Source organism: Camarhynchus parvulus, chromosome 1 (assembly GCF_901933205.1).
Source record: "Camarhynchus parvulus chromosome 1, STF_HiC, whole genome shotgun sequence".
Classification (NCBI taxonomy): domain Eukaryota; kingdom Metazoa; phylum Chordata; class Aves; order Passeriformes; family Thraupidae; genus Camarhynchus; species Camarhynchus parvulus.
In genome coordinates this window covers 14,524,681-14,541,346 of record NC_044571.1, presented here as the reverse complement: position 1 = coordinate 14,541,346, position 16,666 = coordinate 14,524,681, and the positions used below count along the sequence as shown (strand labels likewise).

The following is a 16,666-nucleotide window of genomic DNA, read 5'->3' as shown; positions in this document are numbered from 1 at the left end:
TTCCCACCTGTGCTGCCAAGGGTTACACTGGAAAATTGTTCTAAAGGACACAGTATCACAAAATGAATTTGTTTTTCCTCGAGTTTCTAGCAAAGCAAGATATTTCTCAAAGCATGAAACAATATTTGCCTCATATTAACTTTAACTGGGAGCCCTTCTCATGAACCTTTTGCTTTTATTTGTGGAAAAAGTTATATGAAAGCCTGAAAATTCAGCCTGAAGTGAAAACACTGAAACACTTGCAGACCTGTAGTGTTTGACAAAAGGCAGCCTGCATGTCAATCACCTTTCTCTTTGCAGAGTGATCGGAGCCATGAGCAACTTTGAGGAGTTCCGCGAGGCGTTCAACTGCGCGGCGAACACGACGATGAACCGCGGGGCGCAGTCCTGCCGGCTCTGGTAGCTGTCCCTGCCAGCTCTGGTAGCTGTCCCTGCCAGCCCTTCTCTCAGGAGGCTGCAATTGAACTGCTCAAACCCATTGCCAGAGCTTCAGAATGATGCTCTGAAGTATGGAGAGGTGTTACTTCAGATGCACCTTCCTCACCCATGTTGATGATCTGCATGGATCTGATCATTCCTCACTTACAGCCTAGAAACATTCCAAATAGAAGAGCTTTTCTTTAAGTATAATAATAAAAAGTCACTCCTTTTAACGATAAAACTACTCTGGCTCATCTGCAGTATCGCTGCTGTTGATGGATAACTGCCATTATCAATTCTAATTCCTGATTTATGGTGGAGCAAGACGTAAATGCTAAAATCCAGTTTTAATCTATTGCTCTGCAGGGGTTCTATGCAGAATGCTCCCACAGTAAAATTTATTCTTTCTAGATGAAGAAATTCATGAGACCTGCTATAAAGCCAGCTCTGATCTGCTGCGTGATACTGCATTTTCATAACTTAAGCTGTCACTGCCCAGCATGCCATAAATGATGTTGCATGATGTAAAGACACAAGACTTTATATAAGTTCAGTTTAGTATGTCAGATTAGTGCCTCTGGTTTTGGAACAGTTTCAAGCTGAGAAAGTACCTCATGGTATTCATCTGTAGGACTAAAACATAAAGGATACTTGTCAGATCATGGCCTCTTCTAATTTTAGACCAGCTTATGATAAAAATCAATGTGTGGTGAAAATCAGAGGCTCTCAGAGGGGATTCCCAGCACCACGATACTCATAAATATTGCAGCATTTATTCTGGTTTACAGTGTAGGCAGTTTTTCCCCAGCACCTTGTGCTGAAGATAGCTTCATCCACATTTATTTTTTTAAGCCAGAAATACTATACCAGTTTTAAATGTTGGATTTTATTGTTTCTTGGTTTTACATGGCATTTTGAGTAATGCCCTCATGTTCTGGATGGGGCAGGATGACTTGTGATTTTAAGATAAGAGTTTGTGACGGAAAAACAGAGTACCGGCATCATTTGAGTTGCTGGATAAAAAGAGCAATTGAGGAGTAGAGGACTTAAAAATACAGTAAAAATACAGACCAGTTGAGTTTTCAATTTGATTTTTAAGAATATTCATGAAAAGATATTTTATTACAGCAGAAAAACTTTAACACATAACTATTACTGGGGGGGGTGAGATGGAGGGTGAGGGAGGATGCGCACACAGCTCTTTTTTCCTATCAGAAAGGTACCTATATGAGTGGTATGTATTTATACCTTGTGCATGATTTCATTTTTACGTGGTGGAATTATCTCAAAAGGAGTTTCTTTAGACTGATTTAATTACTGCAAATCTATATAGAGTAATATACATGTGTATATACATATATACAAAATATAATTTTTATATGCTTTTATTTTATCAGTATAGAAGTGTTAGTAAGGGAAACTTTTTTTACAAAGATTGGTCAAATACTGTTGGATTTTTTTCTTTTTTTTGGTTGGATAAAGACTAGATTGGATGGTCCAGAGGGTGATGGTCAATGGCTCAGAATTCCGAGGGACATCAGTGACAAGTGGTGCCCCTTAGGGGTTCCTACTGGCGCCAGTGCCATTTAATATCTTCATTAATGACAGATAAAGGGATCAAGTGCACCCTCAGCAAGTTTGCAGACAACAGCAAGCTGAGTGGAGTGGTTGCCACACCTGAAGGATGGGATGGCATCCAATGGGACTTGGACAATGAGAAGTGGCTCATGGGAATCTCATGAGGTTTAACACGACCAAGTGCAAGGGGCTGCACCCAGGTCTGGGCAACTCCTTGTGTCAGCAAAGTCTGGGGATGAACAGATCAAGAGTGGCCCTGCCTAGAAGGACTTGAGGGGGCTGGTGGGTGAGAGGCTGGACATGACCCAGCAACCCAGGCATCTGCAGCCCAAAAAACCAACAGTGTCCTGGGCTGCATCCAAAGCCCTGAGGGCAGCAGGTCAAGGGAGGGGAGAGGAGGCCACCAAGATGATTTGAGGGATGGAGCACCCCTCCTATGAGGAAAGGTTGTGAGAATTGGGATTGGTCAGCCTGGAGAAGGAAAGGCTTCGGCGTGACCTAAATTTCAGCCTTCAGTACATGAAGGGAGGCTCCAAGAAAGATGGAGAGGGACTTTTCACAAGGGCATGTAGTGACAGGACAAGGGGGAATGGCTGTAAACTGAGAGTAGCTCTGGATTAGGAGGAAGTTCTTTACTGTGAGGGTGCTGAAGCACTGGAACAGACTGCTCAAAGAAGTTGTGGGTGCCTCATCCCTGGAAATGTTTGAGGCCATGTTGGATGGGGCTCTGAGCAACCTGGTGGAAGTGCAAGGAGGTGACCTTGCCCATGGCAGGGGGCTGGAATTAGATGATCTTTAAGGTCCTTTACAACCCAAATCATTCTATGAATCTGTGATTGTCCAACAGTCATGGTGGAGGAAGGTTTACTGAAGCTAACTAACTGAAACAAATTGGGTTATTTTCCTGTGTGTCTTTAGAAAGAAGGGGGTCACAATGGAAGCATAATTTATGGAAAAGGACAGGATCTCAAACTACCTTCCAGAGTTAAGGAAATAGACATTCCTGTCCTTAAGGCTATGTTGCCACTTCTAGAAACAAAATATTGTGATTTGGGATCAGAATATTCTTTTATCTTTTTCTTTCCCTGGAGAATTCAAAGTTTTCTTAAGAGGAAAGCATTTTCCCTTCCTTCATTCCAGCTCAGTTCCTGAGTTCCATGGATTACAGTTTATCATTTGAATTGCCACTACTAAATTTTTTTCTGCAGGTATTTTTCCCATAAATAATAGTGGCAGTATTTTCATAGAGCTTTTCCTCAAACAAGCAAACTGAGTATGTACTGACTTTATTTCTGTGCTTATACAAGCACTGACATGACTTGATGTTGGCTGCTTTGGATCAACAGCACAAAGTTCAGGGTTGATGTCCTGGCCCAATTAAAGGTAGTACCAATATGGTTGTTGTCCTCAGAAAAATAAGGACATAAACTCTGGCACTTATCTGGATTTTATAAATTACTGGAATAGGCAAAGATGGTTTCACAACAGTCAACTCTGCATTTTCTAATTTTATCTCTCAAATCAGAGATGTATTTGCAAGAATTCCCCTCTCATGGTTATTTTCCAGTGGGACAGATTCTGTCATTTTGTGATTTATGAAGTTGTTTCTCTGTACTGAATTGGATTTTTTTCTAAAATGTCTGATGTTTCTTGCCTTAAATGTCACTCTTCCTGCTCCTTGTTAGGCTCAGGTCTTTCATGTTTAATACCAGGGATTTCTGCATGGTCTTGTGTGTATTCCCAATGGCACAGGAACCACTGCAAACTCTTTCATCCTTGCTAGGCCATCTCCTGCAGCAGACAAGGGACAGGTCTGGGCTGGGGGACAGTAGGGAACTGGGTGTTTTGGGGGCAATGCACTGGGAGAAAGGGAAGAGAGAGCATGACCTGATTTTGGCAGCTGAGAGGGTACGGATACACTGCTGGGGGAAGCCAGAAGTCCTTGCTGCTGACTGGTACGTTCATCAGTTGTATCCTAATTCAGGAAATTCTTGCTGTTGACTCAGGTTCTCAGTGTTTGGGGTTTAGGTCTTTCCTGTGTCCCCACAAGGACCCTGGCCTGCCTCACCTGCTGCTTTTTACCTCAAATCAAAGAGTTGATCTTACAATTTACAGTTCACTTTGGATAAGCTGCTTAAGTACCATTTGGAAAGCAAAGCAGGAGGTAATTAAACAAGTTCTTAAAACTTTTGTCATCAAAGACAGCCAAGACATTGGTGATGGTTTGTGAGGGCTCTGCCCATTGCCTCTGTTTTATCAGAGCACCTGGCTGTGCTTTGTTTTTGTGTTGTGCCTCCTGTGTCTGTGCCAGCAGTGCCTTCCTGCATTGCTCTCAGGTTCACTTGTTACATCTATGCAAAAAATCCTTCACCACATATATCCTTTCTCCCAGAGCTTTAAAATTGTTATTTTGCTTAATTGTAAAATAATATATCAGTAATATTGGGAAATGTTTCTTCCTGTTGGCTCAGTAGTCTACTTCTTCAGTGACCAGGAGGGGAAGGGTCACCTATGAATGAAACATTTTTACCTTTGTAAATCTGAGGAGATATTTTTCTACTGTGTAGACATAAAGAAACAACCTCTACTCCTGTCCCATGTCTCCTTCTTCAGGTCATAAAAGTATGGAAACTTTTTCTCTTCTAGTTAATCTAATCTAGATTTTGTTTTGTTTTGGTTTGGTTTTGTTTAAGCCTGAAATGCTAAAACACCAGTTTATACACTGTGAATATTTCTGCTGATCATATTGTGGAAGACTAAGCTCTCTGAAAAGGCACCTGTGCTATTCACCTGTATAAACTGCTTTGGTACATAAATGATGTCCAAGCTGGGTCTGGACACCAAAGGACCAAAAAACTCAGCTGAATTATAAAACTCTGCCTCATGCCCTGTGCAGCTGGACTTCACTATTCTTTAAGTAGGAACATTATCATGTCACTAATTGGTTGAATAATTTATAAAATAATCAGGTAGGTCTGCATATAACTTTTCATTGAGTATTATTCAATTAAAGACATGGAAGTATATCTCATAACAATGTTATATGTTATATGTATATATATATATATATGTATATACACATGTATCTGTCAATGAAATGTTAAAAGCCTGACAACTCAGGAGGCAGAACTATAGTGGTTTAAAATGTCTTTTGTCTTTAAGTCTTTTTAATCTGATTTTTATTTACTGGTCAGTCTATTGTACATTTGAATTTTTCTACTTGCATAGTACATTGGTTGACTGTTTTAAAGACAATTGTGTTAGCAAATAAAGCTAAAGTGATGAAGAATTTTCCTATGCTTGCAGTATGGTAAAACCTGCTTAGCTTGGCACTGTCCAACTCTACAATATTACTTCTATAATATATAGTCTTAATGAGATGTAATAAAGAGCATAATGATGTGGCCTCAGGCTCTCAAGACTACTTTTACTGCTTGACAGGCTAAGAAGGACCTCCTCTCTCTGCCAGAGAATTGTGTAGGCATCATCAGCCAGAGTTTAGGGTCCACTTGCCCTCATTACCCTGCTGGAGGTAATCAAAATGAACATCTGATGAGCTATTGTGGATGAGGGCTGGATGCTGTAAAAGCTGCAGAAGGGCAGAGCTGTCTCAACCAAAAGCCACTGGAGTACAAGAAAGAGTGAGAAAGGATCTGCCTGCCTATCCGCCTCCCTCTTCTCCTCTTCCCCAAATCCCTGCCTCTCCCAGCCCACTTTTTGCTTTGCAGCTGCTTTAAAGCATCTTCCAGAGGAGTTTTTGATAAGACAGTCTATTGTAATCAGGTCAGCCCTGACAATGGGGGAGAATGCATCTGACTCCATTGATATCAGAAGGCTAATTAATTATTATGCTATATTATTCTATACTATATTACACTATATTACATTACATTTAATCTGAATCTGCACAAAGCACTCAGCTCAACTGCGCAGAATCTCGTGACTGTCAGCCAACAGTCCCAACAAACACTTTTTGGCCCTGATAAGCCAAGGAAAAAGCCACCATCATTCTGGGTAAACAATCTCCATATTGCATTCTACTTTGGCGCAGCACAGGCACAGCAAATGAGATAAGAATTGTTTTGATCATTCTTTTCTCTGCTTCTCTCACTGCTTCTCTCAGGTTCAGAGAATGTGCGTCCCACAATAGTCCTTGTGCCGTGCCTGGGTTTGATCTCCAGCTCAGCACACAGTGTATTTCATGAGCGTGACCAAGCATTGCCAAGGGCTGTTTGGGCACAGGGGCTGTGCTGGGGCCTCGTGCATCCCCAGCTGGGCTTTTCTGGGCTGGGTGCTCCCTTCCCTGGGCTCTGCCCTGGCCAAGTTTCCTGGCACACAAGCAGTGGTGCTGGCCCCTTTCAAGGCAGCACTGTGCCTGTGAGCATCAAGGAGCAATTTCTGCTGGTGGGAACAATGGGTGATGTGGGTCTTGCTGCAAATTTTGGATGGTGCTCTGTGGTGATGCAGCCCCTTGCAGGCCACTCTCCACACAGCTCTTGGGTTTGGGGTGGCAGGGTGTCTCCCAAAACCTGCATCAGTTCTCTCTCCTACTTTACAGTGCAGCCTTCAGACATTTCTAAGGGCAAAAGCAAAGGTTTCTGTGCAGGAAGATGAATTAACAAAGCAAAGGCTGGGGTCAGAGCATGAAACCAGCCTCAGCACAAGGGAAGTGTTAGGCTTAATTCTCATGGGTTATCAGCACCTTGGCAAGATGCTTTAACAATGTCTATAGAACACCCTGAGGAATTCAGGGTTTAACTGCTGCAGCAAGAGCCTGCTTCACTAATCAGACAATTTAATCCCATTTACAGTGTAATATATATTAATAAAAAAGAAAAGAAATTAAAGATACCCAAGGGATTCTTCAGCACAGCATTATATTTTATTAAATATAACATCAAAGTTGGAAGTTACTGAGAATCAAGATAATGTGTTACACTAAATTGTGATCAAAGAAAGAGATATAATGATATAATTTTAATAATCCATAAGCAACCAAAGCTGAAACACTTTATGAGGTTAGACACATAACACAGCTGCATATATTAACTGTGGTTGTGAACTTGGATGCACATTATAATACATGTCTCTAAAAATTTTATCACATCCATATCTACTGTCCAAACTGGTAAACAAGGCTAGGGGAAAGGCTTCAAAAGGGATCTTAAACTTTTTCTACCACTAATTTTATTTAACATACCAGTGCTGCAATGAGCAATGACCAGTGAGGTTGTTTTATGTGGATAATGTATAGTCCTCTTCTGAAATGTGAGCAGCAGACATTTAAGCATAGAAATCTGAAAAAAATATGATGTCACATCCTCTTGACACTAAAAGAGTATTTGGGTAGAACCAGGAAAAAAGAAAAATTACATTCTCAAGTACAACAATTAGGTAAACACAAACATGTGAGTTTATGCCATGATATGCAATGAGAAATAAAAAGCTATTGTAGGATATGAAGTTGCCAGACTGGGTCAGGGGAATGGTTTATAACTTGACAGATTATTTTTGCTGGGAGAAAAACCTGAGTGCAGGAGACTTATCTGCCTTTGTAACTTCCTGGGGTACGTGTGTGTTGGAGCTCTGTCCTTTGGTGGGGGTCACAGCACTGTCTTCTGAGAGTTCACCCCAATCAGCCCTGGGGCTTGCGGGGCTATTTACTTTCCCTTGGATGTCTAGAGCATCCAAAAAGGCTGCAATTCTGCCTCTGATTTCTAGTTTTATATGTATTTTTTGTTATTTTCACCAAGGAACACGTCATTTGAATCAGCCACTCTCCATATCATGGCATTTGAAATGAATAAAGAGGCGCTTTTGTAGGTCTGTGCTGCAAAACCATGCAGTGCTGCTGCATCTCAAAGACATCTGTGTGTTTTGTGGAATGGGGCTGCTCTTCACCAAACAACACACGTGCTTCCATGTCCTTCTGCTAGAGTGGTTGGTTTGCACTGGAGAGAAGAGAGCAAAATAGGGAGTAATGTCTGAATTGGATGACAAAGAGAAATTAGAAAGTCTTTAGTGTTGTAAAGCAGTAAAAGATTGCTTTAGTACAAAGGCATTAGTACAATTACTGGTATACATGTTTATATATATGTATATATGGGCACAGTGTGGGAAGTCTGTAAGTCTGTGCTATGTGAGTGCATATAAAAGTGTCAGAAATATGAATTATTTTTTAAAAAATTGAGTCTCAGGGTAAAACTCTGACCTCAGTGAGTTCATTGAGTGATTAATGTCTGTGGGGCCAGCATTTGATTCTATCTGGATAATAGCACATAAAGTTTACCAATTGAAAACTATTTGGGACACACATTTTTTCTAGGCAGAACAAAATTTCCTGCCTCTGGTATTTTCAGAATCTGCCCTGTCCTCAGTCATTTGCGTAGGACTTACTCTATTTGCTCTTGTTTAGCAGCTAGTCCATTTTCATATTTTTAAACATTTCAAGAGTGAATTTGTCACTGTTTCAGAATTGCAAAGTAGCTTTTTCAACTTGCCCTTTCCAGATATGGTTCTATTAATCATTAAAATAAACTTGCTATGCTCTATCAAACTAAGTGTAGGCTTATTTATGACGCTGAGATCATAAATATTTTTGTCTCCATAAATGTTTTTTGTCTCTCCTGAATGTCTTGGTCTCCATGATGAGGCAGAAAAGTTTTGCGGTACTGGAGTGACAGGGGAAGCTGTTGGTGTCTGTGGCAAGGTCAGTGCTCTTGGGCTGCAGAGTGGCTGGGTGGGGGGAGATGGGTGATTCACCACGGGCACATAAAGCTGCTCAGCAAGAAAAAGTCTGTGCTTGTCTGTGTAACTTGCATTGAAATGGTACTGTCTGAAAAAACAAACAAATCTGTTGTCCTGACCAAGAAATTAAAGTACTTTTTTGGACAAATTAAAAAGGTGGGGAGACTTTGAGCCATCATGCTGACTGAGGCAATAAAAGCACTTGCACTTGCTTGTGCAAACTCCAGCAATGTTACAGCCCTGCAGAGCTGCCTCTGCCTGCAGCTGCATCCTTCCCCTTGTTTGGAGATGACTCAAATTGCTGGGTGGGCTGGGCAAGGAACAAAACTGACTGCTGTGGGGAGTGCAGCACAGGAGGGGAGCTTGTGTGAAACAGGGCACCCCCTGCTGCCCAGAGAGGAATCAGAATCCTTTAGGCTGCAAAAGATGGTTAATCTACACTGCCAAGTCCACAACTAAGCCTTGTTCCTAAATGGTACACCCACAGGTCTTTTAAATGCCTCCAGTGATGGTGACTCAACATCTTCCCTGGGGAATCACCCACCAGTAGCTCCACCACCAGTTTCCACTATAGCAGTGGGTACAATGCACCTTTTTACAGCACACCCCTGTAAAACACACCTTTTTACCGTGTCACCCCTGTGAAACACACCTTTTTACCGTGTCACCCCTGTAAAACACACCTTTTTACAGTACACCCCACCCAGTCAAACCTCCTGCCTCCTTAGGGAAGCCCACCTGTGGAAAACCTGATGCAATGGGAAGGAGGAAGGGACTTGGCCCAGAGAGGTCTGTCTAAGCACTGGGCACACCTTGGTTTGCATGAACGCTGATGGGGTGGCAGGACTGGTGTGTTGTCACCACGATATTTTATGAAAAATCCCTTCACCAGGATTTTTCTCCTGAGCAGCTGAGAAGCCTCAGAGAAGAAATGTGAACAATAATTATTTGATTGCTTGGAATGTGGTCTGGAGGTTGCTTACCAACAGGTTCATCTTTGATTGGTTCCATGTGAATTGTTTTTAATTAATGACCACTCCCAGTCCAGCTGTGTCAGACTTGCTGGTCAGTCGTGGGTTTTTATTATCATCCTTGTCTAGCCTTCTGATGTCTCCTTTCTCCTTCTTTAGTATAGTTTTAGCATATCATCATAATATAACATAATATAATATATATAATAAAATAGTAAATCAGCCTTCTGAGAACTTAGAGTCAATTCTCATATCTCAGCTCATCCTGGGGACCCCCACAACACTGCAACAGTGTGCCACCTCCCCAGCTGCAGGGCTCATGCAGTCATGCAGGGCTCCTGCCAGGGCTCATGCCCTCCCCTCCCTCCCATGCACGGGTGCAAATGCCTGTGTGCGCTGTACACACAGTGAGTTAATGGTGAGGTGAGCTCTGTGCACCAGCCTCTCCTTATTCTTGCTCCCTCCTACAGCCCGGCAAATCCCCACCAAGCAGGAGTGGGAAGCAAGCAGGGTGCCCCCTTCCCAAGCCAGCCCAGATGAGGTGATTCCCTGGGAGGCGCAGCTTGTAGCAGCAGCATGTGGCAGCACAACCTCCGACAGTGGAAAGGTGTCAGGTCATTTTAGAGACAAGATAGGAACATTTCTTCTAGCATGGGTTGAAGTAAAATGTCATGGTATGACTTCAGCTTAATAATTATTTTAGCTCTTCAGTGTATGATAGAAGGGCAAAATATGGAACCTTTCTTTAGTGAACAGTTTCATTCCTTCAGCTGGTTTTTCCTTTGTTCTGCCTCAGTTCAGTGACAGCCGGCAGCTCAAACCTGCTTGCACGAACATGTGTTGAGGCAATCACTGTGGCTGCATCCAGCATGCTTATTCAGCTTTCTTTTAATAAATCCACTAATAGACTTTCAGAGGCAATGAAGGGAAAAGAATAATTTGGAAACAAAGCTGTTGAAAATAATACAATGCAGTAGAGAAGAATGTGATTTTGGAGGTCTCTGCAGCTGTTTTATTTCTTTAGAGGATTTTAATCAACCTGATTACACAGGGAAGCAAAGGGATTTTAAAAACAGTATTGTGATAGTCAGAAGAGAAAACAAAGGGGCATTTTCCCTTTCTCGTATCACTCCCTTTTGTTTTCTCCCTTTCATGTGATTTTACAAGCAAAAATCACATATTAGCTCATTTTAATTAAAAATACATATCCATGCTAAGGTTTTCCTAGAGAAGCAATTTCAGTCTTTGACCACTCGATCATTTAATCAAAGATATCCTAAATGCTTTCAAGATTGCTGTGGCTGCACCAATCTGACTGCCATCAGTATAATGGCTTTCCCAGTGGATTGGGAAAAAAATGTGTAATTGGACATGAGCCCATCCTTTCTAGTGGGATTAGCTGCTCTGCTGCAGTCTTCCCCTAAATTTTGGGGTCTGATGTTCTTTTCTTGCTCCTTCTCTACTTACTGCTGCAAAGCAACCCTCCAATGCCATCTTTAGAGTTGAGCTGTACAGGCACAGCCAAGGAAGGAGGGAGGAGTTGCACTCCTGCAAAAAGCCTCCCTTCTGTGTCACTAGGAGCAATTGGTGTCTGGCTAAAACTGAGGGTGACCCTACACCATTCCTCACAAAAGAGAACTGTATGTAGTGGGAATTTGCCACTTGTCACTCCCAAAGGCTTTTGGATAGGTTTTTCCAACAACCTCCTCCTACCTACAGCCTCTCCCCAGTGCTGTGCATGTCAGGACCCTTAAGCAAAGGACTGGTGACATTTCCCCTGCTCCAGCAGGGTATTCTGCAAATCCCAGCTGGAGGGATGAGGCTTGGCTGCTCTCTTACCCTGCCCTGTGCTCACCCAGCTCCCACAGCACTTCCCACAGGCCAGGCCAGCCTCTCACCCCAGGGCAGACACTGAGTGGCTTCCCCATGGTCACCAAAGGGCCTTCAGGCACCCCTGTGAGCAAACAACCACAGAAACCTTGGAAGATGTGGGACTTCATGGGCAGCCTTGCTCTCTGACTCCTTTTATAGGTGAAAGAGTATTTGGTGCCTTCTGTCCAGAGCCCAGAGATGTCCCTGTACTCACCCTTTTTGCTCTGTAATGTGTTAGATGGAGAAATTTAGGTCAAAATTTAGCTTTGTCTTTTCTGTCAATAATAATGGTTCCCTAACTAGTCTTTCCAACCCTCCCCCAGTGTCAAAAATTTTAGAGCCTAACTTTTAGTTGACTGGCATTGGCAAAGTTATTCAAGTGTTTACGTTGCCAAAAGCAAAGGAGTTCCAAGAGAGGAATGCTTAACTTGGGTGGGGGAAGACCTGCATCAGCACAGAGACCACAGGCACGCTGTTCTGTCAGGACCCAGGACATTCCTCTGGCTGCCCTGGGTGATTCGAGACCCTGGCAAGGGGCTCAGAGACCTTGGCACAGAGTCAAAAACACCTGTGCCTTCAATTTTAGTCCAGGGAAACAATTATCGACTTTGTCTGTAGATTTACAAGCCACAAGAGTTTGAGTAGAATGATAGTTAATTTGTCACAGGGTGAAAAAGTAGAATTTTGGGGTTTTAGAATAGGAGTTCAAGAGGCAAGATGGAGGAATCTGGGTGTGTCATGTCCTTCTTCTCCTTCTTGTCCTCCATCTTCTGCTGTGATGGTGACACTTCTGGATTGGTTTAGAGTAGAGACAGACTGTCTAACATTATTGTAAATAAAGTACACCTAGTTCTTAGTATAAAAAGTTAACACCACCCCAAGGGCAGACGCTGTGCCACGTCCAACCCGACCAGGACAGATCTCAGCAGGTCAGAGAAAGAATGTCATAGATAAGAAAAAATAAACAACCTTGAAAAGCAGAACTGACGAATCTCAACTTCTTTGGTCGCAGTGCTGGGAAACAAAAGACTTTCTAATACCTTGGGGGTCATCTCAATCACAGGAACCCAAGACTGTTCCCCTTCTCCCAGCCCTGTGCCATGTCCAGGTCACCAGCAGATGATGTGGCAGCACCTAAGTCCTGACCAAATTCCAGGACAAAGGCGAGCCCAAGGGATGCTTTAGCTGGAGAGAGATGATTTCACACGTGAAAATACCGGTTTCCATAATGGCTGATGTGGGTTTGATTCCTGTTGTGGAAGGCTTTCATTTTAAGGCATTTCCAGATCAGTTTGTTGGGCTCATGTTATATCAGGTGACAGCTCAGGAAACGAAGACAGATCAGGCAGAATTGAAGGTGACAGGTCCTTCTCTTGGGATGATTGAGTGAAATGTCCTTGGTGTCAAGAGGACAGTGAGGGGAAAGAAAGAACAAAACCACTGAATGTTTCCTCATCAAAGTTAAATTTCCCAGGATATCAAAGGACACATGAAGAATGCCTAAGATTTGCTTGGTTCTGCTGGTGCAGAGGTGGACATCACCACAAATACAATTATTTATAAGGAACATTTACTTCCAAAAAGAGCTGGCTTTGGTATATGTGAATATAGAAATATTTTCCAAATAATTCTTGCAGGAATTAACTAACCATAATTATGTAGTGCAGGAACTACAAAAGCCCTGCTCCCCATGTGCAGACAACATGTATGAAGTAAGATTCAAGTGTGATAAAACAGAGATGTAAAACTGTGATAGAGATCTTAAATGTTTAAATGCAAGAGGGCAGAAGCCAAAATACCACATGAAATGAGAAACAGAAAGGTGATTCTCAAGCTGATGTGGGAAGAGGCTTCAGGAGCTGGAAAAAACATGCATGATGTAGGAAATGAAGGAGGTAATAGCCCCATTATCCCAGAGGAGCATTTCACAGGAGCAATGTACAGCAGTGCAAGACGGGATGGATAAATGGACAGCTTCAAAGCAATGCCCCATTTGCCATTTTAAGCTGTAACACAGCTGAAAACCTGTTGCCTCAGATCCCTGCCATGGAAAAAGAAATGTGCCTGAAGGCAGGGACTAAAGGAGGAGCCAGGCTGGCTCTGGGCATTACTATACCAAGCAGCAGATGTGTGACTAGGTGTGTGCTTTGTTTTGTGGAAAATGAAGTGAAACTGGAACACTTTCCTTATGCATCAGGGCAAAAAGTTCAAAAGAAAAAGAGATAAAACATTTACCATCAAAGGGAAGAGGAGATAATTTTGGCAAGACAGCTGATATGAACTCTACTCTTAGCTCTACAGTGACAACCTCAGTCTGGAAAGTTACTTGAAAAAAAGGCAAAAGTCCAGTCCTCCTTTGATAGCTACTGTTTTCTCTTTCTGCTATTTTCATACCTGATATACTTAATGAGAAAATGTCAAAAATTTCTCATAGCAAAGACAGTGAATGTGTTGAACCCTCTGTAACAGCATAGTTCACAAGAAATATGAAAATTAGTACCTGGCAGCAAACTAAAATCTTCAAAGAAAAGATTGAAAACACATTTCATCTTCTATGGTTTTAATATTTGCATGTTGGAAATACTGTAGCCTTTCATTGTGAAGACTAAGAGGACACTCCTATTGTTTTCCAAAATTTTATTTGCACCAAGATTCTCCTAGGAAGTCCTGAGAGAGCAAGGATTTGAAGGACACAGTGATTTGTCCCTTGAGCATGTACTCAACCATGGATTTTTTTTCTTTTTTTTGGAGCTGCCTGACATCTTTCCAAACAATGATGTTTCATACTTGACAGAAGTGGTAGCACTCCCAAACATCGGCATTCAATTCTGGGCAGCTTAATTAATTAAGTGCTTATCTTAATGTGCCATGGGAAGAAAACCCAAAAGTTTTCTTAGTGGAAATAGATATAATGTGCTGACGGAGTGTTAAAATACAATTGGTAATTAGTGTGCACTGAGAGTTAAAAATATAGAGCAAGAGTCAGAATTTGGGAAAGGATTTGAGCTGCACAGTAACAGAAGAGAACAATGGTTTTTCTTTCTCTGATGTTTCTTATAAGATGAATGTTCTATGAGCTGTTTTCTTTGAGGATTTGAAATCTTCCATGGAGGGTTGGCATCTGGAAATTGTCCCTTTCCATCTGGTTGCTGCTCCCAAGTCTTGAAAGATTTAGATGTATTTGGCTATTTCCCTTGTGTGAATGGCTCCAGTGAGTTCTCCCTCAGAGTTTTTCTTACTACCAATGGGATGAATTTATCTAATTTACTGTAATATAAGAAACCAGGGAGATACCAGAAAAGCAGCTGGAGTTTAAATTAGGAAGGGAGGTGAAGGACAAGAAGGGCTTCTATAGCAGAATTGGAAAAGGAGAACTAAAGAAATTGTGAGCCTGCTGCTAAGAACAGCTAGAGATTGAGGGACAAAGGACATGGAAAAGTGGAGGAGGTTGGTGCCTTTTTGCCTCTTTTGCTGTGCAAGACTGCCTTCAGGCTCTGCTGCTACTGAGGCTGGCTGCAGTCTCCTCTGCAGCAATACCCAGAGGAGAGGAAGGCACAGTAAGGGAGCATTCAGGTAAGCTGGGCACATGGAAGCCAGATGGTCCAGAAGGGATGTCTCTGGGAGCCCCAGAGGAGTGGGCCAGCATCACTATGTGGCTGCTCTATGGCAGCTTTGATGGGCATGACAGAGTTTATGGAGTGAGGCTTTTGGAGGTCCTGTCCTGGTGCTTGAATGTCAGAAGGGTGACTGGGAGCAGCCTGCATGGAGTCACCAGCAGCACGTTGTGCCTGGTGAAACTGATTGCCTTGTGTGACCAGACAGATGACTCACAGTGAGGAGAGAGTGCTGGATGCTGTGTATTCTGACTTTAGCAAAGCCTTTGGTGTGGTTTCCCACAGTATCTTGGTAGCCAAATTGGTGAGATATGTTTGGCTAAGTGGACAATAAGCAATAAGGTGAATGGATAATTGCCTGTATATGTCTTAAAGGATTTTAATCAATAGTATAATGCGCACCTAGTTGGTGGTCACTGTGAAGTCTTCAGGGACTCATATTTGGGACAGGACTGTTTGATATCTTTAAATTACCTGGATGATAGCACAGTGCGCACTACTCAGAAAATTCACAGCTGATACCAAGTTGTGCAGAGGGAGATCTTGCTAGACTGGAGCAATGCATTGATTGGACCCTCATGAAGCTGAGTAAAGGGAAATGCAAAATCCTGCACATGGGAAAGGAGAATCCCTGCAACCATCTGGGCCAGGGACTTGGTGGTTAGCAGGCAACCTTGCAAAAAGGGAGCTATCAGTTTGGTGCTACAAGTTAAATATCAGTGAGCAGTGTTTCTCTGTGGCAAAGGCAGCCAATCACATCCTGCACAGTTTTAGCAAAACCATACCCAGGGAGTCCAAGGAAATGACTATTCCCATGTATTTGGCATTTATGAGGTTGTGCTGAAAGTTCTGCATCCAGTTTTGGGCTCCCCACTACAAGAAAGATACAGACCTTCTTGGGCAAGTTCAGCTCCAATCCCACGATGTTCATGGGGCAGGAGTACCTGATATAAAGGAAAGACCATGGGGATTGTTTTTTTCAGCAGAATAAAAGGCAAAGGGGAGAGTCCATAGCAATTTAATGGGAGGGTGTAGAGAAGACGGATCCAAACTCTGCTCATAGGGGTGCAGTGAAAAGAGGCAACAGACAGAAACAGGGATAAGAAAAATTATGAAAAAATACTAGGACGAAATCTTCAGTGTAAGGAAGGTCAAACAATGACACAAATGCCAATGCAGACTGTGGAGTCTCCATCCCAGGAAATACTCAAGCTCAAGAGGAGGCACCCAAGGCAACCTGCTCTGGCTGCCAGGCTTCTAGTGGGAAGGGGACTGGAGACTGCCAGAGTTCTCCTCAACCTGGAATACTCTGCAATTCTCTGGCAGTGTTAATCCTGTAATAGCAACACTGTGTGAAACTCGAAGATGGTGGATTAGAGACCATGATAAAAGCAACTGTTTTGGTTAGCCAGTCTAGGTATGGGGATGTAGAGAACATCTGAGATGCAAGGGCAGACAGAAGAG

General features: G+C 42.6%; 1 protein-coding gene across 1 annotated transcript in view; it reads left to right on the top strand.

Moving 5' to 3' along the window:
• The window catches only part of PHEX (phosphate regulating endopeptidase homolog X-linked), a 101,290-nt gene extending 95,952 nt beyond the window's left edge, over positions 1–5,338 (top strand). Inside the window, exon 22 of the mRNA XM_030952775.1 lies at positions 301–5,338. Coding sequence (XP_030808635.1) covers positions 301–403 — 103 coding nt within the window. The 3' untranslated portion in view covers positions 404–5,338. The remainder of the gene's footprint in view (positions 1–300) is intronic.
• The last annotated feature ends 11,328 nt before the right edge of the window (positions 5,339–16,666 follow it).